Genomic DNA, 20,211 nt, shown 5'->3' with positions numbered 1-20,211 from the left:
AACATCTCAAACGTCTCAGTCTCTTTTTAATCATCGTAATTGTTCTTCAGAAGCAGAACTCAAACAGAAAAGCACAAAATGTCTCCTGTTATTTAACTGACGTGTAGATCTGTCTACGCTATATTTATATATATGGAACTGATGATCTGAAAATTGATCTGTGGTGAGAACAGGTGAGAGACTTGGACCTGGACTCAGCACCTTCAGACTCAGATCAGTGGACGTCCTCATGTCCGTCTGTACCTCAGAACTCCAGCAGGACCGTCAGCGGCTCCGCACAGTTCAGCACCATCTCTTGTTTCTGGCCGTAGACTCCCTGCTCCACCTTCACGCCCGCCTTCGTGCACTTCACGGAGCGCTGCACGAGCTCCCTGCAGGTGAACACCAGGTTTGAGAAGAGCTGGGCGCCCCACCACGGCTCGCACCCGCCCTTAAACTGCATCTTCCTCTTGGGCACGGGCTCGCCAAGCAGGGAGTCCTGGGGGATAAACAAAACGCTCCCGGGAAGGTCGACAACAGACACCCAGTGCCGGGTGTCCTTTCGGAAAAGTTTGGTGGTCATCAGAGTGTTGGCTGTTGAGAGGAAAACACAAACGAAACTGAATCCACTGAGATTTTTAATGAAATAACTCATTTTTATATGATTGAGACATTTTCCTGCTGAGACAGAAATTCTGATTAACAATCAATTAACCTATAAAGAATAAAAATGAGGAAATGTTTTTATCAAGTGCAGCTTGAACAATGAAAGTAGCTAAGTGAATCTCTGGCTTTACTTATATTAATCATCCTACATTTAAAAGATTGTTTGCTCGCCTGCAAACTGTATCTGACATAAACATGAGACAACATCTTACCTATTTCATACGTGACGTTTTCAGTGGCTCCACGGGAGAAGCAGACGTACACAACCATTCCCTCCTGGATCTGAGGACCGAGAAGTGAAGTCACAACCTGGAGCCACTGACATATCCCAATGTTTACATGATTATAGCATCTTTCAAATTATTCCGATTGAGGCTTCTGTTGTTTCCAACCTGTGCGTCTTTATTATTTCTGTATTTTTCTATCCCCTCCGTGGAGGCTTCGTTTTCTATTCGTTGGTTTGTTGTGGTAAAGAACTTCGAACTAAAGGAACAGAGGAACCCACCTCGGCCCACTGAGCCTCAGCCCCGTCCAGAGCAGGTTTGATCTTAACCTTCGCTCGACTGCACTGCTGGATGACGGTCCGGGCCTGGAGCGTCCTGGGTCCCCGACAGAGAGCTGGGCTGCTCCTACACACACAGTCAGTACATATGCAGTGATACAACTACTACAACTACTACAACTACTACAACTACTAATACTATCTGAGCACATTGATTAACTACGTGGTTTCAAAGGAAGAGAGCCTAACTTTCATTTTACAGAAGAAACGGACAGATGTGCATTTATGTGGATATTTTACAGAGAAATGTTTATTTTCTAAATTCAGGCTCTATATATTTGGTTGTATTTGTTTTTTAATTTATTTAATCGTTATTAATAATAAAGTTTATGGGTAAACTGTAAAATATCAAACCTCAAGTACATTTGTTTGTCGTAAGGGTTTGATAATCTTAGAAATCATTCATATTTTTCTATATCAGCTGATAGATCTGTATCAGAAATCTTTAGCTCCCTAATATCAGCATTAGTTCAAATAAATCCTTATCGGTTGGGCTGTGTGCGTTTTGGGGTCGGTGTGCGTTTTGGGGTCGGTGTGCGTTTTGGGGTCGGTGTGCGTTTTGGGGTCGGTGTTCCTTTGTGTCGCACCTGTCGGCCTCAGCAGGTTTGGCTGCGTGAACCGGTGCAGAGCCGGCGATGGTGAAGACGGGCCAGGGTTTGGTGCTCGGGGCCACCACAGGCTCCAGGCCACAGCTCGACGTCCTGCTAGCCGAAGAGTCTGCCTCCAGGTCTCTGCTCCTCTTTGGCGGGCGCTGCACGCCGCCGTCGTTCTGCGTTTCCGTCGCTGTTTGTGATTGGCTGTCGGGACTTACAGGTTGAATCTCATTGGTTGTTGCTTGTGGAAGTTGGGGTTTTGCGGGGACGTCAGGCGGAGGCAGCTCTCTGACGTAGTGATGTGTTCTGGCGCTGCCCCGAGAGTCTCGTGCTACGACTCCGGGTCCCATCTGTTCCTGTGGATGATCCTGGACGCCGCTTTGACCCTCGGGGTGAGTGTCAGCGCCGTTTGTCTCCTTCTGGACGTCAGCCTGCGAGCGCTTCCCTCTCGGAACGGACCGGACTCTGGTCCCAGGCTGGAGGATGATGGGAATTCTGCGCTGAGGGTTGATGGGAGCTGCAGGCCGGGGGGGCTCATCCTATGAGGAAGACGAGGGACAGAAAGTGAGAGATGAACCACATTTCACAAGAATGTGGGATGACGGCGTATTCAGGGTGTAGCAGAAGCATTTATAGTGATTTTTAAATATAATATAGTAATAAATGTTATGGAATCAAACTTTATCTATTAACATTATAATGGTCGGCATATTTTTATAGTCATTCTTTTTCTTCTTCTCTTGATCTTTGTGCCAAATGTGAAGGGGTTCCCTGAGTTCCTGAGATTCACAATGTCATAGCAACCATGACCTTTGACCTTTGCCCACTTTAATCTAATCAGATCATCAGTGAGTCCAAGTGAACATTTTGACTGTGAACACTTTTCACAAACTGTTTAACTCATCCCACATGTTGATGGTGTCTGTGTGTTGTTCTGCTGAATGAAGCTGGGAGTTCAACCTCTCTGTTGTCTGGTTCCTGCATCTCTTCATCCCCAACGCTCCCACCACCACCACCACCACCACCACCACCACCACCACCATCATCTTCTTCTTCTTCTGCGTCATCCGTCTCACTGTCAATACACAGAGACGGAGAGAATCAGACCCCCAGAGAGTTCTACTACAACGTATTTGAAACCACTGTTGCTGCTGTTATACATAAACCACCTGTCGCTACTGTTACTACGAGATATTTATAAGTGTTAGTGTTGTTGTCACTGCTGATATTAATAATTCTAATGCTCCTCTTACTACTATTAAAAGACTTTTATCGTCATTCAAGCTACAGGCCAGACAAGTTGTATCCGACTCACAATACAACAGACTGAGAGATAAATACTAAGAATAAATAAATAGGTAACTGCTAAATACATTAACTTTAAAAAGGTAAAGTATTGTGCACATGAGAAAAGTGAAAGTTCCCAGAGTTATGTGTGAGTGGAGCCTTTTGACCTGAAGCTCCACTTTGTGACATGTTTAACAGTAAGGGCGACACAGTGACGTACCTGCTGACATCACGGTGTATCTGTGGCGATGTGTGCGTCTGCAGCGATGACTCTGATCCGCCCGCCGCCGCCTGGTTCTCTGGCTTCTTCCTCGTCTGCCGGTTGCACTCGGAGCAGCTGCTGATCCACTGCACCACGTCAGGCCTCATGGTTTTCCAGAAGAATCTGTCGGAGATGAAGAGCATTTGCACGCCCAGAGTTAATCTATCAAAATACGTGTTTGTCGTCAGTGACGTGCGTCGGCGTCTCTGTGGGATCAACGTCTCGTTCAAACGTGACAGCAGGTTCCTCTCTCACCTCTCGTTGAGCAGTCGGAGACATTTGTTGGTGTCGAGGTGGTTCAGCTCATTGTGATAATCCTTCAGGGCGACTTCCACCTGCTGTCGGCTCCTCAGGACCAAACGCACCCGATCCCCCTTCACCATGTGGAGCTCATCGCCTGGGAAACCAGAGAGGAACTCAATAGTTTGGACTATGGGGTCGAGAGTTTTGATGATGAGGATCTGTTCTCTACAGTAACGAGAGTCGTCTCTGTGATGAAAATAAAACATTTCTGACATTTGAACAAAATCTCAGGGTCTTTTTCAGCAGAGGGAGTTTGTGTTTTTGTGCAAACCTCATCACATGTAACACACATGTTGTATATGTTGGTTAGAGACAATTGTTCGAACATAGGATAGGATTGTTCAGTCTTGGCGGACGGACGCGTGAGTCTAGTTCGAACCTGCCCAGGGATTTCTCGTTGGCACAAACCTTTAATGACGAACTTCTTGCAGAACCTCCTGAAGGTGTTTTTCTCTACGTAGCTCAGACCGTGAGGATAAATGCGTTGACGGAGGTAGAGCTCCACAGCATCGTACTTGGCAAATAAAGGCTGTTCACACACGAAGAGGGAATTAAAAGCACATACAAGACTCGACGGTAGAAGAAACAAGCTTCAGATCACACAGGTGACTTTTGTTTTAATGAATGCAGAGTGTGCTCCGACTACAGATCCAGAAACACCAACTGCTGTGTCTTACTGCCGAGCTGTTGTGGACCAGCCGCGTGGGAACGGCGTCTGGACGGAGGGTGACTTTCTCTCCAGTGCGGTCGAAGCAGTCCTCGGTGAAATGGGTGGAACAAATCGACGAGCCGAGCCGGGGGTGCCAGTTGGCCCGGCCGACAGCCTTCAACCACTGAGCGAGCAGGGGGGGGTTGTGAAGAGGAAACCTAAAAAAAAAAATCAAAGTAGACATTAAATAACTGTCAGAGATGGTTTCTGTCATTTCAGGTCGTTCTTCTCACACTGATGCTTGTTCAAGTGTTTCTGATCAGTTTGGTTCTAATTAGTTATTTGATGATATAAAAACAAGCTGATTGACAACTTAGTCCGAATGACGTCACCAGCACAAGATGGCAGCACTCATATCCGGGAGGAAGTGGAGATACGTCGTCCATCTTTAAATCCAGTGAATGGTTTTAACTCAGTAAGGTAGTGAGTGAAAAGACCCAAGAGGTGGTGAGGTTGGTATGTCATCGGTTTCTGTTTGTCCAGATTAAAACGCAGCCCCCGGAGTTTTCAAACTAAAACGGGACCAGCAGCGTTTACACACTTCTCCGTATAAGTGGATCTAAAATTCCGGAGTAGTGTGGATGTATCTACAGCATCTAGACGTTTCTGCAGCAGAGTCGATGCAGCGTTACACTTGTTGACGGGAGCTGAGTGTGTGAGCTGCAGAGAGATTTTAAGAGAAGCTGATCCTCATACACAAAATCACATCACAAAAACGACCTCATGCAAGATTTAGAAATCTTAAGGATGTATAACTTTAGACAAATGAAATTCAACCGATTCATTGCTGCTACCAAGCTCTGTTCTTCTCTCATGCTGCACAATAACCAGGAGACATGGACTCGTACTTGTGGAAGGCGAGGCCCAGGCCCCTCTCCACCGGCCCGCAGCAGTGGTTGCAGCTGTGGATGCTGCAGCGGAGCCACTTCCTCTTGGTTCTGTTGAGGCAGGTGTGGCAGCTGGAGATCCACGAGGCCAGGTCTCGGGTCATGCTGCTCCAGTAGAAGTGCTTTGTGATCTCTTGCTGGCAGATTCCCTGACCGTAGTGACCCTGGTTGTCGTGGAACTGCTGCAGGATGGCGTTTACCTGGGATCGAAAGACAGATTTGAACATACGGAAGTGCAGAAAACTTGGATTTAATCAATTTGTATCATAGTTTCTCCTGAAGTGTGCAGACAGAAACTGAGCAGCTCCACTTGGTTGAAGATGCAGGTGAGTTAATGTCAGAGTTCAGAGTTAATGTCTTTTAGAACCATTCATTCATAATCCAGTGTAATTACCTCCTCTCTGCTGCGCGGCACTCTGAGCGGTGGAGAGACACGGGTGAACATCAGCACTCCATCTGAAACACAAGATGTTTCTACTTTATTTCTCAGGACATTTCACCTCAGTTAGATACTTCAGGCTGATTCACAGAGAGTTGATTCACCTGTAAGTCCAAAGCGCTTGGCCATCCTCTTCAGAGCAACTCTGCTTTTCTTGCTTTGCATGGGTAAGACCCTGTGGCTCAGATACCTGCAGAGACAACTGAGGTAACAACATGTAACGGGTCGAACGTGGATGATGTGATCGGTGGATCTCGTGTCTACCTGGCGATCTGGTTGTATGTGGAGAAGCTCGGCTCGAGGACGGTCTTTCTCCTCTGTTCCTCTCTTACTGGCTGGAACTCCCTGGGGTCTGCAGCAGGAGCAGGGAGGCAGTACTGGTGTTCCTGCAGCTGCACAGGTATTACAGAGCGATTGCAGCCTGGAGCCGACGGGTCTGTGGTGTCTGCAGCAGCAGCAGCTGAAGAGAGGAGGTCTTCCAGGGAGTTCGAACACAGGAAGTCTTCATCTGAAGGGACGGGAACCTGAAAAACAAGGAGGATCATCTGATCAGGCCCAAACTCTCCACGCCTGACGACTCCGGCCGAGCTAAAGCCTCCTTATCTGCTCTGGATGCAAAGTCATTTTAACTCTGCACATAAATACGTAAATATGATCAAACTGAAAAAGCAGAATCAGCTTCTCACAATCCAGAAGACGTGTTTCTATTTTTCTCTGGAGCTGAAATCTTAAACCTGCAGGCTGATGTTCACTTGATTCGTTTTATTTCAACTGTGATCTGTATCGCTTCACCTCGTCTTCCTCCGCTGTCACGGTGATGATGGTTGGTACAGCGTCAGGAGACAGAGTCAGCTGACCCTCCTCGCTCAGCGTAAAGCAGGACGACTCAAAGTGTCGGGAGCAGAGGTAGGAGTTTGAGCGCAGCGAGCCTTCGTCCCGCTGAGCCACCATCAGCCACCTCTGCCGCTGCTCGGCCTCCTTCGGGAACCTGCGAGACGGAGGGAAGACAAAACTGGAGATGAAGCCAAACCAGAGGAACATCTGCCTGAGGAGAACCACAGGGTTCCCTCCTTGGTCCCATTTTATTACCTCCGGCAAGGAGGTTGTGTTGCCTCCCCTCTCCGTTTGTTGGTTTGTTTGTTTGTAAGCATGATAACACAATAACAACGGAATGGATTGCCATGATACCCGGTGGAAGAATGTGGTACAGGTCAGGGAGGAACTTTTTACTTTACGTTCTTAAACATTGTGAGATTAAACAATTTCACTGATTTCCCTGAGAATAATTCATGGATCTTAAAAAATATTTAAGGAACTGATATCTGTGAGCGTGTAGAAGTCTGGATTTATTCAGCTTCTGTTGATTGACAGAGTAACAGTCGCCCAACCCAGAGGAAACGAAAGCATGTAGATCCAGGAAGTAACTCTCAGTTTGTCTCCCATCACACATCTTTGTAACTGACCTGAAGAAGCTGAGATCAGCGTCAACGTAGCTGGAGGCGTCGCAGCCGTAGGCCAGACAGAACTGGACGGGCGGGTTGGGTGGTTCTGTGGGATTCCGGCTCTGACAAGCAGGACAAGCTCTGACCCAGGTCTTCACCGCCTCCGTCACTCCGACCCAGTAATACATCAGCTGAGCGGCAAACACAGGAGGAGGATCTGTTACAAGCTGCAGTGTACGAACCTTTCTGTCAATCACGCGATCTGATCTGAACCCACCATGATCTCCCGTACTGTGCGATCCCGGCCGGCGTGGTTGTTGTCATCGTGATAACGGGTCAGGATCTCCCGCACTTCCTCGTCGCTCCTGACGACCTTGAGGAGGCGGCCTCGGTAAGTTCGCCACAGGCAGCCATCTGGAGGAGAGAGGGAGGAACTCCAGTCAGAAACCGGTCCCAGTCTCTCAGGGTTTTTTAAAAACATTTAAAAAGGCATTTTAACCCAATGACAAATAACATATTTTCTCATTTGTTTTTTATCTGTTGCTGTTTTCCGTTCAGTCTTTAAGGGTCGTCTGCCTCTGTTCACATGTAATGCAGTTGAATAAATGCTTGATTGTGAAGCCTGAAACATTCAAAACAGTTTTCACTGCATCTGTGTCTGTTAAAGAAATGAAAACTGTTCATGAGTCTGGTCTCTGAGCACAGGAAGTCTCTGTGTGTCTCTGAGGCTCAAGCACCTTTGTAGATGAAGTGTTTGCTGGCAGCTCTGATCACAGTCTTGGAACTTTTAGAGGCGTCTACGGGAAACTTTCCTTTCCGCACAAAAAGCTCCACATTATTTATCAGGTCGAAAGACGGCATCTGTAAGTGAAGAGGTGAGACACAAAGTTAGAGAGTCACACAGAGGCCGAGCTGCAGCAATCCATCCATGACTGTCACATAATAATCTGCTGTTTTTGTCTGTCATCTGTGAAAGTGCATTTAATATGGTACGATTCTGCATTTGGATAAAACAAGAATTTCAAAATACATTATTACCGACTCTTGTATAATTTTTCACTGAATAATTAAAGAAAATAAAGAGCTGATTAACTGATTAGGTGAAAATAATCATTAGTTACGGCCTTAAAAAGAAACAATAACATAAGTCACTTTATGGAGTCATTATGAGTCACAGCCTATTATAATAAAATATGATTATTATTATTAAATAACTGTTTCATATAACAAATCAACTGCAGAGCTGCTATGATTAGTTGAGCAAAATAATATTATTATACATCAGTACAGATGCTTTGATTGACGAATTGTAAAAGTAATTTTTCAACCAATGAAAAAAAACATTCTCTGTCTTTATCCCTGTTTTATAAAATAACACAACTTTATATCTTTGGCTTTGGGCTGTTAGAAATACATTCATGAAAAGAAATACAATCAGTGTTGAGGAAATTAATCATTTTATTCTTTTTAAAGTTTTGTACATAAAAAAATGTAACTCATTAATCGCAGCCTTCAATCAACTTGTAGATCGAGTATTGTTTTTTTTAATGATAAAATAATTCGTAATAGTTTATTAAACTTTTGATATGGACAAACTATTACATATTTGCCGATTTTCTGAATTTCAATTTGAATGCATGTAGCTTTTTGTCAGCGGTGAAGTTAAATATAAGACTTTACTTTTAACTTTAGTAGAGCGACTGATGTTAAGTCGCTATTTTTGACTATTTAAGAACAAATTATCAATCGGTTAATAAAAACAATTATAAACTATTAGACACTTTAATTCAGAAAAAATAAATTGTTTTGTGATTATCTATACATTATTAATTGATTAATTGATTATTAATCAGTGGCTGATATTAAGTCGTTATATTGACCTTTTACAAACAAGTAATTAAGTAATGAACTGTTTAATACAATAACTCTCAGGTCTTTAAAATCACGAACAGTAATAAAAAGATAAAAACACCATAACTCGATGTTCATGATATAAAAGTATCAGTGAAGCAGCTGAAAGAGAAACGTTCCCACCTCAGAACATCTTGTGTCCGGTCGACACAAATCCTCGTTACACCACCGACAACTTTCAGCCGAAGGGCTCGTTTCCGGACGTTGATTTTCACAAAAAATGCGCAAATAAACAACGTCACGTTTTTCGCTTCGTCCAAAAGTTCCGATAAATTCACAAAAGTGGGAAAGTTCGGGTCGAATTTGAGGAAAAATGTGACGCGCGGTGCTGCGCAGATTTACGCTAGCGACAGGAAACTGAGGAGCTTCCGGTACGGGACTTTTCAAAATAACAGCTGTGAATAAAATAAAATAGGATGATAAGTCTATTATTAGTATTATTTTATTATATTTGCAATATTACAGCAGCAAGATTCAAAAATAGGTATCAGCAAGTTAAAACAAGTGTAATAATAATAATTAATAAGTGTAAGGAAATATAAGAAATATAGTAAAATAAGAATGGAATAAAAAACTAATAGAGTGTAAAAGAAAAGACAAATGTGCAGTTTGAGAATATGTGCAGTCAATGGATTGCACATGATTCAATGTAATGCACAGTAAGAATGAATATTGCACCGTTAAGACAGTTAAACCAGAGTTAAAGTGCATTGATGTTTTTTATTAAGATGTTTAAACCCTATTTACAAAAAGCAAAACTACAGTCAACAGGTTTATTGTGTGTAAAAAGTTTACATTTAATGTGATCGACCAAAAACACAGTGGATCAAATATGAATTCTTCAAATATCCAGTGTTGCAGATGTTGTCCAACAGTGGTTGCCCCTTTTACCCAGTTGTACTCAGTTAACTGCCCTTTTTAAACATAGACTTTTTTTCACACAAATGTAAATTGCTAAGAACCAGATACTCAGTATATTTTTGAAAGGTACTATTGTTTTATTTAGATTCTGATGAACCTGATAAAAACTGGAAAAGCCCTGTAATATGAATCCTTGTCAGCAGTATCACTGGGTTAGTTTCCACAGAGACGATACATTAGATTCCATTCACTCACCTATAGTTTAGTTTATACATTTTGAATTGTTTCACTAATTAGTTTTTAGCTCAGTTTAGTTATTGTTGCCTGTTGAATTTGTATCTTGCAATAAAACCTTTGAAACATGTTTTTATTATGTTAGCCTTTGGAGGAAAATGATGAACCAGAAGTTGCATTCAGGAAACTTGCTGATAACTTGACAAATAAAGAAAGTGCAGGTTGTAAAAGCTGCAGTAACCAAATCTTTCAAAATGTTAATTTTCCGTTTCCTGAACCAGAGCAGAGCGCCCCCTGCAGGTCCGGAGGACTAATGTCATCAACACACATTTTGAATCAGTCTCCAGGATCATTATTGTCGGCTGCCGCAGTGATCCATGAGCCAAGAGAACCAAAAAATGAGCTTCACCAAATACACAACACAACAAAGTATGTAAACACACATGGTTCCAGCTACATGCACGTTACTCTGCTGCTGTCAGATTGGATGCTGTTCTACTGTAGGGATTTCACATTCACACACATGATCCCTGACGTTGGGTGAAGAGGAGTCGGTCACAGTCCGACACAGAACTGATCAGTTTCACATAGTCACATAAGAACCTCAGAAAATGACCCAGGCAGAAGAAGACCAACTCCTGTGTTCTGTAAAATTATTGTTTTTTTCCATGGAGTCTGGTGGCTTCTAACAGGGGGATAATCAAAAAGCTCCATCTCTACACGTGCATCTCAAAAAATGAAAATATCGTGAAATATGTTTGGTAATACCAGAAGGATCCTTTAACTAACAACTAATTTCAACTATGGCATTAAGTGTGCAACTTTAACTCCAAGAGTTCAGAACTCCATCAGATGTGTGTACGGTCCATTGGTGTCCAGCTTCAGCACTTGTCTGTTCCCATACGTCCCGTGTTTCACCGTCACCTCAGCTGAAGCAGCCGTCAGCTCCTTCTCACACAGAGAAACAAAGGCGCCGTACAGCCGCAGCCCCTCCTCTTTGCCGATGTTGTTGTGGTACTGCATGGCCCTGCCTTTGACTTTGCCGCCCAGCGTGGCCTGAGGGACGATCAGCAGGTTGCCGGGGAGCTCCAGCACCGACACCATCTTCCCCGAGTCGGACTCGCACAGCCGCAGGTTCAACAGAGTGGACACTGGACGGAGGAGGAGACAATATTTATATCTAACTTTGAGGGAGGAGTGAAAACATGGAGGTCAAAGGTCAGAGAGGTCACTGACCCATCTTGGGCAAGATGTCGTCTGTGGCTCCTTTGAAGAAACAGATGTAGATCACCATTCCTCTGTCGATCTGAGGGCGGGACAACAAACCACGTGTCAGTCGGAGGGTTTTCGTTTTCCATCTTTACTCATGAGCCTGGTCTTTCAGTTTGAGATGTATTATTTTCACGTTCAGATTTTGTAAAACAGGAAATCAAATTATAAGAGCGCAGTTTGTATATGAATATGAAAATATTAAGAGTGATACTTATATCGTGGATATTTTAAATTCATTTTTTTTATTTCTCACCTGGACAAACTGAGCGTGGGACTGTTCCTCTGCTGGTGTCACCTGGAGTCTGGCCTGAAGACACTGCTGCAGCATGGTGCGAGCAGCCGGGGGTGCACTGCTCCTCTCTGTCATTACTAACACACTGTTAACCTTAACTAACCAGGTCCACTAACAGGCTTTAACTTCACCTTAACTAACACACTGTTAACCTTAACTAACCAGGTCCACTAACAGGCTTTAACTTCACCTTAACTAACACACTGTTAACCTTAACTAACCAGGTCAACTAACAGGCTTTAACTTCACCTTAACTAACACACTGTTAACTTTAACTAACCAGGTCCACTAACAGGCTTTAACTTCACCTTAACTAACACACTGTTAACTTTAACTAACCAGGTCCACTAACAGGCTTTAACTTCGCCTTAACTAACACACTGTTAACTTTAACTAACCAGGTCAACTAACAGGCTTTAACTTCACCTTAACTAACACACTGTTAACTTTAACTAACCAGGTCAATTAACAGGACTTGAAATAACCTTAACTAACAGACTGGTAACCTAAACTCACTGTTAACCTGAACATTACGACCTCAATCGTCTCGATGAACAGAAATAATCCACTGAATGAAAAAGGAAAACATGCAACACTTCCGCATTGACGTCACTTTCTTCTTTTCTTGGCAGTTGCAAACAATGAATTACCGCACTACCGCCACCACCTGGTGAGGAGCAGAACATCTACTTACAGTAAAAAAATATATATATTTAAAAATACTAAAATAGAATTTGGTAACATCCATTTGAAGTTTTTGTAATTCTGAAAACATTATTTAAAAAGTGGAGCATCACAAAGGACTAAATAACAACATTACAAACACATGAGCACTGAGCTAGTTCCTCAATATTAAGTTATTAATTCAAATCTTTGAATCAAAAAGTTTGTCATGATGAAGTAAATCTCCAACAATATGAAGTGTGAAACAGGCGTTTGTTCATTTTTTTTCATTTCATTGTCATTTGTTTTGCCTCGACTGGAACTTTGAGTAATGAAGTTTAAATATATCAGACAGTTACTCCTGTACATCATAATTATATACAGTATATAATACTTTAAAATATTTAGAAAACCAACAGACAGACTTTGGTTCACTGTAGTTTTATTAAATATCATCACATAATTACATGAATCATATTTCTTCAGTTAAACTGTAATAAACTGTTGCTTTAGATTTAACATCTTGTGCGTATGTGTGCGTCTACATGGTTATTGTGCGTCATGCGGCCTCTAACATGTATGTTCACAGTTTACATCCTGTCAGTCAACCAGCTGACTGTGGCGCAGCTGTCAATCAAGTGTTGACCTCCTTAATTCTCTGGACGACAGCGGACGCCACCTTCCTGTACGCCTCCGCCTGGAGAGTGTAACACACACACACACACACACACACACACACACACACACACACACACACACACACACACACACACACACACACACACACACACACACACACACACACACACACACACACACACACACACACACACACACACACAGTAAGATAGTAATCACGTTTTCGTTAATCTTCATTACAGTATAGAATAGAATAGAAACCTCGGAGCTGTCTGGGGAGGAGATGACCACTGGTTGCCCTCTGTCCGACATCTCTCTGATGTTGAGGTGAAGGGGAACGTCACCTGGAGGCAGACGGAGATAAAAATCTGACGTTAAAGCACCAAACCCACCAAAGATGCCTGAAAGAAATGTTACTGAAAAATAATAGTTCACGCTGGTGATCCTCTTACCCAATAACTCGACCCCCAGAGTGATTGCGAGCTGTCGGGCCCCGTCAGAGCCGAAGATGTGAGTCTGGTGGTTACAGTTCGGACACTGGAAGACGCTCATGTTCTGAACCAGACCGAGAACCTGCAGGACCAAATCACAAACCACAAAACATTCTCAGCTTCCTGTAACTTCATGCCATCGGTAAATAAAAAGAACTGTTTACATTAACACACACAGATTACCGGCACATTAACTTTCTTGAACATCTCGGCTCCTCTGCGAGCGTCCAGCAGAGCGATGTCCTGCGGCGTCGACACGATTACAGCACCTGCACAACAATACAAACAAACGAGACTTCAAACTGAGAACTTCTGCACAATGTCATTTAATTCTACATTAAAACAAACGCTTGTAGTGGTCAATTTGAGACAAGGGAAGTCCAAACTTAAGATAAAAAGTCAAATTTGCAGATATTCCCTCGAGATGTTCCTGAACTAAAGTGGGGACGTCCTGGAGAAAGAAGACTTCTCACCTGTCCTCAGAGGTAAAGCACTGTTTGAAGGTTTAGACACAGCTTTAGGGTTTAATGGAATTGAGTCTATTGTTTAAATGTGTCAATATATAGAGTTGCAGTGTGTGTTGTTATTGTGTCTGACCTGCTATCGGGATGTTCTGGGTGATTGACAGTTGGACGTCTCCTGTCCCAGGAGGCATGTCGATGACCAGATAGTCCAACGACCCCCAGTCCACCTACAAATACCAGCAAACACACACATGAACACACACTTTGGCCCCGTTCAGACCTGGTATCAACATCGGTCCTGAGAGATCCGAACACAAGTGGACAGCCTTAAGTTCACATCTGCTGTTAAAACACGTCCTGTGATCAGACCTCACTTCCTGATCTATCTGCAAATAATCACGTACGACATTTGTGTTCGTGATCACCAAATTATGTTATTTTTATATAATGAGTTTACAGATGTATCCGATCATCATTGTGTTTGTTTGTGTGTCTGTGTGTCGGCAGCAGGTCAGAGACATCAGCTGAGAGGACAATCTTTCATATGTGGCCCAAGACGTTTGCGTTCACACAGTGAACAGAATGTGGTCTGAGTGACCGGATCTCAGGACACATTCGGGTGCGTTCAGACCTGAACTGGTAAGCGGATCAGTCAGGACTGATGTTAACAGCAGGTCTGAACAGGGTCTGAGTCTCTGCTGATGTGACTTCAGCCGTCGCTTTCTTGAAATCAGACAATGACACAGAATCCAACCTGTCTGAGCATTTTCTCTATCGCTGACATCACCATCAGCCCCCTCCACACGATCGGAGCCACATCCTCCACCAGGAAACCCATCGACATGCTGAGATAAGAGATGTAAAAGAGAGCAGGGGGTGAGGTCGGAGGTCACAGCAGTGGAAAGATCAGTCGGAACAAGACTAGGAAGAGTGAATCTAGTATTTTGGGTGGAAAGACTCACCAAGGAATCCCATAGTTGGTGAGTGGGATCATCAGATTGTCTGGAAGAAAGAAAGTCATGTTTATCACATTTAACAACAACTTCTAAGATGTTTAACTGCACTAAACTATCATCACATTCATGACTGAGCACCAGGTGATGTTTGTGTAGCAAAGATGGAGAAAGGAGGATAAAGTATATGTCGTACTGTCAGTGAGCTCTGGGTTTCCCTTCAGGTTCATCAGTTTGGGAATCGACGGACCGTAGACGTCAGCGTCCAACAGGCCGACTGACTTTGTCTTAAAGAGAGAGAGAAGAATCTGTTATTATCAACGAATCTCAAAACTCAGAAGGAAGGCAGAGACGTGCACTTCCTGCTGACAGACGTCCTTATTGGTGATGACAGACAGGAAGTGAGCGACTGAGCAGCAACATCCACACTCCTACATTTTCCATCTCCGTCCACAAAAACGTTTTAGCTCCAAACCACAAATAATCCTCGTCCACACCAACACATCTGAAAACACAAATCACGTGACCCTTCCCGGGTCACTGTTGTGCAAACAGGAAGCAAATTGTCAAAGAACAGCAGTGGTGAAAAGTAAGAGCAGGGATTTCATTTCTGAAACTGGGGCAGCAGCCTTTTCCAAACGTCAATGTTTTCAGCGCTCGACAACTAGCAGCAGGCGTAACCATGGTGACAGGGATGCAAATTAAACTAAAACGTTTTCGTGTGGATGGCCTCAGACGACGAGCTGACTAATCTAGTCGTAGAGAAGTACTGTCTTTACAACCTGTTTATAATTCAATTAACAAGGTTGTTCTCTGAGATTTCATGGTTATTTTCTTCGCTGCTTAAATGTTTCTGATGTTATTTGGTGATAATTGAGCCTTTCAAGAAAACAAAACCTTTTACTGGGTCACTACCTTTTTATTTTTTTCATCTAAATTGACTTATAATCCTTTTCATTGTGTTGTTTTATTGCTCATCAATTATGTGTGTTCACCTGATGTAAAAACACTGAACTGTCTTTGTGTTCGAAGGCTCCTACTTTCACACCTCGTGTATTAGAAGGTTTTATATGCTAGGTTTTGTTGTTTCTACCATTTGGTCGCTGACAAGGTTACGTGGCTCATACAGAAAGGTTCCCAATTTAACAAATTACCAAAGAAAAATAAATGCAAGATAAGAGAGAGGAGTTCTTACAGCATCGTTGGCCATTAATCCAAGTGCCAGATTCACTGCAGAGACAAAAAAACAGACGTTAAACACCTCGGACCGGAAACTGAACAAAGCAGCCTGGTTAAAATGTGGTTCAATAATAATGTTCCAATTCAAAAGATTGTTTTTCCTGTTTATTTTCTCTAGATGCACTGATCACTGAGCTCTAGTGCTGCAATTCCATACATTTGAAAAAGTACAAAAGAAAATCTAAATGAGAGGGTTTCATTCTCAAATATTGCACGTACACTCATGTGTTTTAAAGCTCTGGCTGTTATTTCCTGTAGAAGAAGAAAGTTTGAGACATTCCTGCTGTACCTGCTGTGGTGGACTTGCCCACGCCACCTTTCCCCGAAGCCACAACGATGACCTGTTTGACTCCTGTGATTGGCTTCTGTTTGGGGAGACCTCTGGCCATCTGCTGCTTCTGTCTCTCCTGTAAGTTACTGTCCGCTGACCTCTGCAACACAACAACAATCACCTACACAACCAAAACAAGACTGGGAACACAAGGGGAGCTAGGATTGACTGTGTTGTTAGCTAGCAGTCAATGGTGACAATGGTGTTGTAAGCTAGCATTGGCTGTGTTGTTAGCTAGCATTGGCTGTGTTGTTAGCTAGCATTGGCTGTGTTGTTAGCTAGCATTGGCTGTGTTGTTAGCTAGCATTGGCTGTGTTGTTAGCTAGCATTGGCTGTGTTGTTAGCTAGCATTGACTGTGTTGTTAGCTGGCTTTGACTGTGTTGTTAGTTGGCATTAGCTGTGTTCTTAGCTAGCATTGGCTGTGTTGTTAGCTATCATTGGCTGTGTTGTAAGCTAGCATTGGCTGTGTTGTTAGCTATCATTGGCTGTGTTGTAAGCTAGCATTGGCTGTGTTGTTAGCTAGCATTGGCTGTGTTGTTAGCTAGCATTGGCTGTGTTGTTAGCTAGCATTGACTGTGTTGTTAGCTATCATTGGCTGTGTTGTAAGCTAGCATTGGCTGTGTTGTTAGCTGGCTTTGACTGTGTTGTTAGTTGGCATTAGCTGTGTTCTTAGCTAGCATTGGCTGTGTTGTTAGCTATCATTGGCTGTGTTGTAAGCTATCATTGGCTGTGTTGTAAGCTAGCATTGGCTGTGTTGTTAGCTAGCATTGGCTGTGTTGTTAGCTAGCATTGGCTGTGTTGTTATCTAGCATTGGCTGTGTTGTTAGCTAGCATTGGCTGTGTTGTTAGCTAGCATTGGCTGTGTTGTTAGCTAGCATTGGCTGTGTTGTTAGCTAGCATTGGCTGTGTTGTTAGCTAGCATTGGCTGTGTTGTTAGCTAGCATTGGCTGTGTTGTTAGCTAGCATTGGCTGTGTTGTGCTCAGGGAGCAGACGTCACGTTACCTGACAGCGTGTGAAGTGCAAACAACACGCAGGTCCGCGTTTTATTTCTGTCGCTGTTCGTGAAGCTGCAGCTTTGTTGACGGATGTTCTCAGTAAATGAGAAAGTCTGCTGTACGTGAAGGGCGCCATGTTTGTTTGGAGGCTCCTCCTCTGATTCACAGAACACTGCAGCGTCAAGTTTGCGTCAATTACGTAAAGACATCTTTATTTTTTAAATAGGAAAAAGAAAATGTGACGGATCAGTAACAAGTAACAATATAATAATAATAATAATAATAAAAATAATAATAATAATAATAATAATAATAATAATAATAATAATATAAAAATTAAATAATACATATTAATATATATATATTTCTCTCATGTTGGCTTGTGGATCGTTGACCAGGTTCATGTCAGAAATAAAGTTTGTGAGAACATTCATGGAATAATTTTCTCTGTTTTTTCTCTGTTTTTCTCTGACAAAAATAGTATTATTTTGCAAACATACCATATATAGCTCAGCTATATATATATATATAATGTACATTATATTGAACACAATATAATGTACATTATATATATATATATAGCTCAGCTATATATATATATATAATGTACATTATATTGTGTTCAATATAAACAGACTGGAGGATTTTCAGCTCCGTGCAGTTTGATGATTCGACAGCAGAGAGTGCTGGTCACATACTGGAGAGTCAAATGATGGTTCAAAACATACAATAAACCAGTAAATATCAAACACACACACACACACAAACATATTGACACTTTCATGTGACCTCTTCACTGCTGATGAGCGGTGGTTGAAAATAACAAGGTACTCTACATGAGTATTTCCATGTAATATTACTTTTGCACTCGACTATATATCAAATGAAAAACTTCGACTCATGAAAAGCTGAGTCGAATTGCAACTGATGATGACTGATGATAACATGACCTGCATGCTGAGCAAGTATAATATTAAAATGTATCTTGATGGTTTGACTGGTAACTGATTCATACTATGAAATAACACTGTAAAAATTAAATTAAGAACCATGTGACTAAAGTAGAGGATGAAAAAGACGCAGTTTAATGTGCTCGACTGACAAAAATACGTGTTGGCAGCTCGACATCATCACAGTCCGAGTGAATATTTGTTATAACAGATTTAAATCTGTTGTTTGTTTTGATTTGGACGGAGTCACATGACTGTTTCCAGGAAGAGGAGGAGTCGCTGATGTGACCAGACGGAGACTTTGGTTCGCAGCTCGAACCTTTTCTTCACACACTCGTCAAAATGTCTCAGTGTGTAGCTGCACACACACACACACACACACACACACACACACACACACACACACACACACACACACGAGGGTTTCTCTGGACAGGTGACAGGCATGAACGGACAACAACTCGCCTCATCTGGGAAATTCTCTCTGTTAGTCTTTTTTGTGTTTTAAACTGTGTGTGTGCTCTTGTACAGCTATCTTTGTGAGGACCAGTTTGAGCCAACAACCCACAGGGTGAGGACATTTTGGGAAAGTGAGGACATTTTGGCCGGTCCTCACTTTTTGACCCCCCTTTAATGGACTTTGGGGGTTAAGACTTGGTTTTAGGGTTAGGGTTAGAATTTAGGTTAGGCATTTAGTTTGGATGGTTAGGGTTAGGGTAAGGTGTGTCCCGCCCACACTCTTGATTCCTGGCTGGTGTTGTGACTGGCAGTTTGCCTCGGCCAAGGACACACACATACACATGCACACACACACACAGATAAGAGAAAATATCCCAGATGACTCAGAGCCCACTTGCACTTGGAACAAACACACAATTGTTTTCAGTTCAGTTTTCCACCACAATCACTTTCTGAGATCAGAATTAGGACAAAAAGCTGCAGAGTCAGAGTTTATTTTATTCCAGTGTTACACAAGAGGAACTGTAGGAAGATGTGGAGTCTGTACGGCTGCAGAGGAGCTGACACAGGAGGTGGTGCAGCGTCTCACATGTGCAAACAAACCACGGTCGACGTGCAAGACGTGGACGTCAGACGGAAACCTCACCATCACAAATGTCAACATCTGAAGTCTGCGAAGCAACATTGTGGTTTTGGCAACAAGTGCTGTGAAGTCCAAACCGAGCTATGTAGTTTCCTTATCCTCACCAATGATGATAATACAAAAAAAAATAGAAATTTGAACTCTACCATGTTCCATGCTGTGTGTTACTGATTCTCTCACCTTTGTCTCTACGACGTCTTTTGAACATAGAATTACTGTTTATTTTGTCTTTGTTATCTTTAATTGATGAAATACAAAGTTCATCTTTGGTGTCTGTTCGCTGCAGCGGTTGGATTAACTTCACTTCAGCAGCTTCACCCACACAAACTGCTGCATGTTCGTATTTATGCATTTAAAAAGGTAAATGCACATTAATTAACAAGTGTAGTGGAGTCCATCATATAATGGGTCAGATTTAATGATGCAGGCTGGTTTTCATCTGCAGGTTGATGGTAGAAAAACATACAAATACATGTATAACACCACAAGTACACACAGTACATTAGAATCAACATAATACTGTCATGTTCTTATTCATCATCCTCAATGTAGCCCAGAGACTGTGGAGCTTTTCTTTACTGAAGCTAAATGTGACGATGTAAAATAAAAACACAGTCAAATAAAAGTGTACGAGGTGAATTTATAGAACGAGAGTGAAAATAAATGATTATTCACAAATAACA

The 20,211-nt window shown here is 42.6% G+C and overlaps 3 protein-coding genes and 1 long non-coding RNA gene across 10 annotated transcripts in view; all 4 read right to left on the bottom strand.

Moving 5' to 3' along the window:
* LOC117756706 overlaps window positions 1–9,437 on the bottom strand; it is a 34,702-nt gene extending 25,265 nt beyond the window's left edge. The window contains exons 1-18 of one of the 2 annotated variants that reach the window (XR_004612838.1): window positions 9,163–9,393; window positions 7,867–7,992; window positions 7,407–7,543; window positions 7,151–7,320; window positions 6,480–6,675; window positions 5,952–6,211; window positions 5,792–5,877; window positions 5,643–5,704; window positions 5,210–5,448; window positions 4,330–4,519; window positions 4,061–4,181; window positions 3,605–3,746; window positions 3,308–3,472; window positions 2,761–2,875; window positions 1,795–2,339; window positions 1,151–1,274; window positions 858–927; window positions 140–573 (exon numbers count right to left, since the gene is read on the bottom strand). Coding sequence is in view for 1 of the 2 variants with exons in the window: in XM_034577416.1 (XP_034433307.1) it covers window positions 245–573; window positions 858–927; window positions 1,151–1,274; window positions 1,795–2,339; window positions 2,761–2,875; window positions 3,308–3,472; window positions 3,605–3,746; window positions 4,061–4,181; window positions 4,330–4,519; window positions 5,210–5,448; window positions 5,643–5,704; window positions 5,792–5,877; window positions 5,952–6,211; window positions 6,480–6,675; window positions 7,151–7,320; window positions 7,407–7,543; window positions 7,867–7,990 (3,075 nt within the window). In the remaining variant the exon portion in view is untranslated. Of the gene's footprint in view, window positions 1–139; window positions 574–857; window positions 928–1,150; window positions 1,275–1,794; window positions 2,340–2,760; window positions 2,876–3,307; window positions 3,473–3,604; window positions 3,747–4,060; window positions 4,182–4,329; window positions 4,520–5,209; window positions 5,449–5,642; window positions 5,705–5,791; window positions 5,878–5,951; window positions 6,212–6,479; window positions 6,676–7,150; window positions 7,321–7,406; window positions 7,544–7,866; window positions 7,993–9,162 lie in introns of those variants that run through there. The other variant, XM_034577416.1, reaches the window with a different exon arrangement.
* Window positions 9,438–10,015: 578 nt separating this feature from the next.
* On the bottom strand, window positions 10,016–12,313 carry dtd2 (D-aminoacyl-tRNA deacylase 2). 6 transcript variants are annotated; one of them, XM_034577531.1, is made up of 4 exons: window positions 12,223–12,274; window positions 11,661–11,910; window positions 11,372–11,441; window positions 10,016–11,286 (listed from the first exon to the last, which is right to left on the bottom strand). In XM_034577531.1, exons 2-4 carry the CDS (start codon window positions 11,772–11,774, stop codon window positions 10,973–10,975), a joined length of 498 nt encoding a protein of 165 aa, XP_034433422.1. In that variant the 5' UTR covers window positions 11,775–11,910; window positions 12,223–12,274; the 3' UTR covers window positions 10,016–10,972. The 6 variants fall into 6 exon arrangements, with proteins under 6 accessions (XP_034433422.1, XP_034433420.1, XP_034433423.1 ...); XM_034577529.1 differs by lacking the exon at window positions 12,223–12,274 and having other exon boundaries at window positions 11,661–11,830; window positions 11,896–12,221; XM_034577532.1 differs by lacking the exon at window positions 12,223–12,274 and adding an exon at window positions 12,073–12,221 and having other exon boundaries at window positions 11,661–11,830.
* Window positions 12,314–12,787: 474 nt separating this feature from the next.
* Window positions 12,788–16,070, bottom strand: nubpl (nucleotide binding protein-like). Its single transcript, XM_034577522.1, has 9 exons — window positions 15,985–16,070; window positions 15,106–15,224; window positions 14,919–14,958; window positions 14,711–14,801; window positions 14,090–14,183; window positions 13,676–13,761; window positions 13,454–13,574; window positions 13,263–13,345; window positions 12,788–13,059 (listed from the first exon to the last, which is right to left on the bottom strand). The coding sequence occupies exons 2-9, from the start codon at window positions 15,137–15,139 to the stop codon at window positions 12,997–12,999; spliced, it is 612 nt and encodes a 203-aa protein (XP_034433413.1). The 5' UTR covers window positions 15,140–15,224; window positions 15,985–16,070; the 3' UTR covers window positions 12,788–12,996.
* Window positions 16,071–19,653: 3,583 nt separating this feature from the next.
* Window positions 19,654–20,167, bottom strand: LOC117756767. The gene is made up of 2 exons (XR_004612852.1): window positions 20,030–20,167; window positions 19,654–19,956 (listed from the first exon to the last, which is right to left on the bottom strand). It is a non-coding gene; the product is annotated as an uncharacterized LOC117756767 (long non-coding RNA).
* Window positions 20,168–20,211: the final 44 nt, after the last annotated feature.

Source organism: Hippoglossus hippoglossus, chromosome 22 (assembly GCF_009819705.1).
Source record: "Hippoglossus hippoglossus isolate fHipHip1 chromosome 22, fHipHip1.pri, whole genome shotgun sequence".
In the NCBI taxonomy this organism is placed as follows: Eukaryota; Metazoa; Chordata; class Actinopteri; order Pleuronectiformes; family Pleuronectidae; genus Hippoglossus; species Hippoglossus hippoglossus.
This window is presented reverse-complemented; position numbering and strand designations above follow the sequence as displayed.

Coding starts and splice junctions, on each gene's coding strand:
- dtd2 (XM_034577533.1), bottom strand. CDS start 11,774: ATGACAGAGAGGAGCAGTGCACCCCCGGCTGCTCGCACCATGCTGCAG. Junction 11,442..11,660: donor CCCACGCTCAGTTTGTCCAG/GTGAGAAATAAA, acceptor TCCCGCCCTCAG/ATCGACAGAGGAATGGTGAT. Junction 11,287..11,371: donor CGACATCTTGCCCAAGATGG/GTCAGTGACCTC, acceptor TCCTCCGTCCAG/TGTCCACTCTGTTGAACCTG.
- nubpl (XM_034577522.1), bottom strand. CDS start 15,139: ATGAACCTGAAGGGAAACCCAGAGCTCACTGACA. Junction 13,762..14,089: donor CCAGAACATCCCGATAGCAG/GTCAGACACAAT, acceptor ATTGTTGTGCAG/GTGCTGTAATCGTGTCGACG. Junction 13,060..13,262: donor CCTCCCCAGACAGCTCCGAG/GTTTCTATTCTA, acceptor TACACTCTCCAG/GCGGAGGCGTACAGGAAGGT.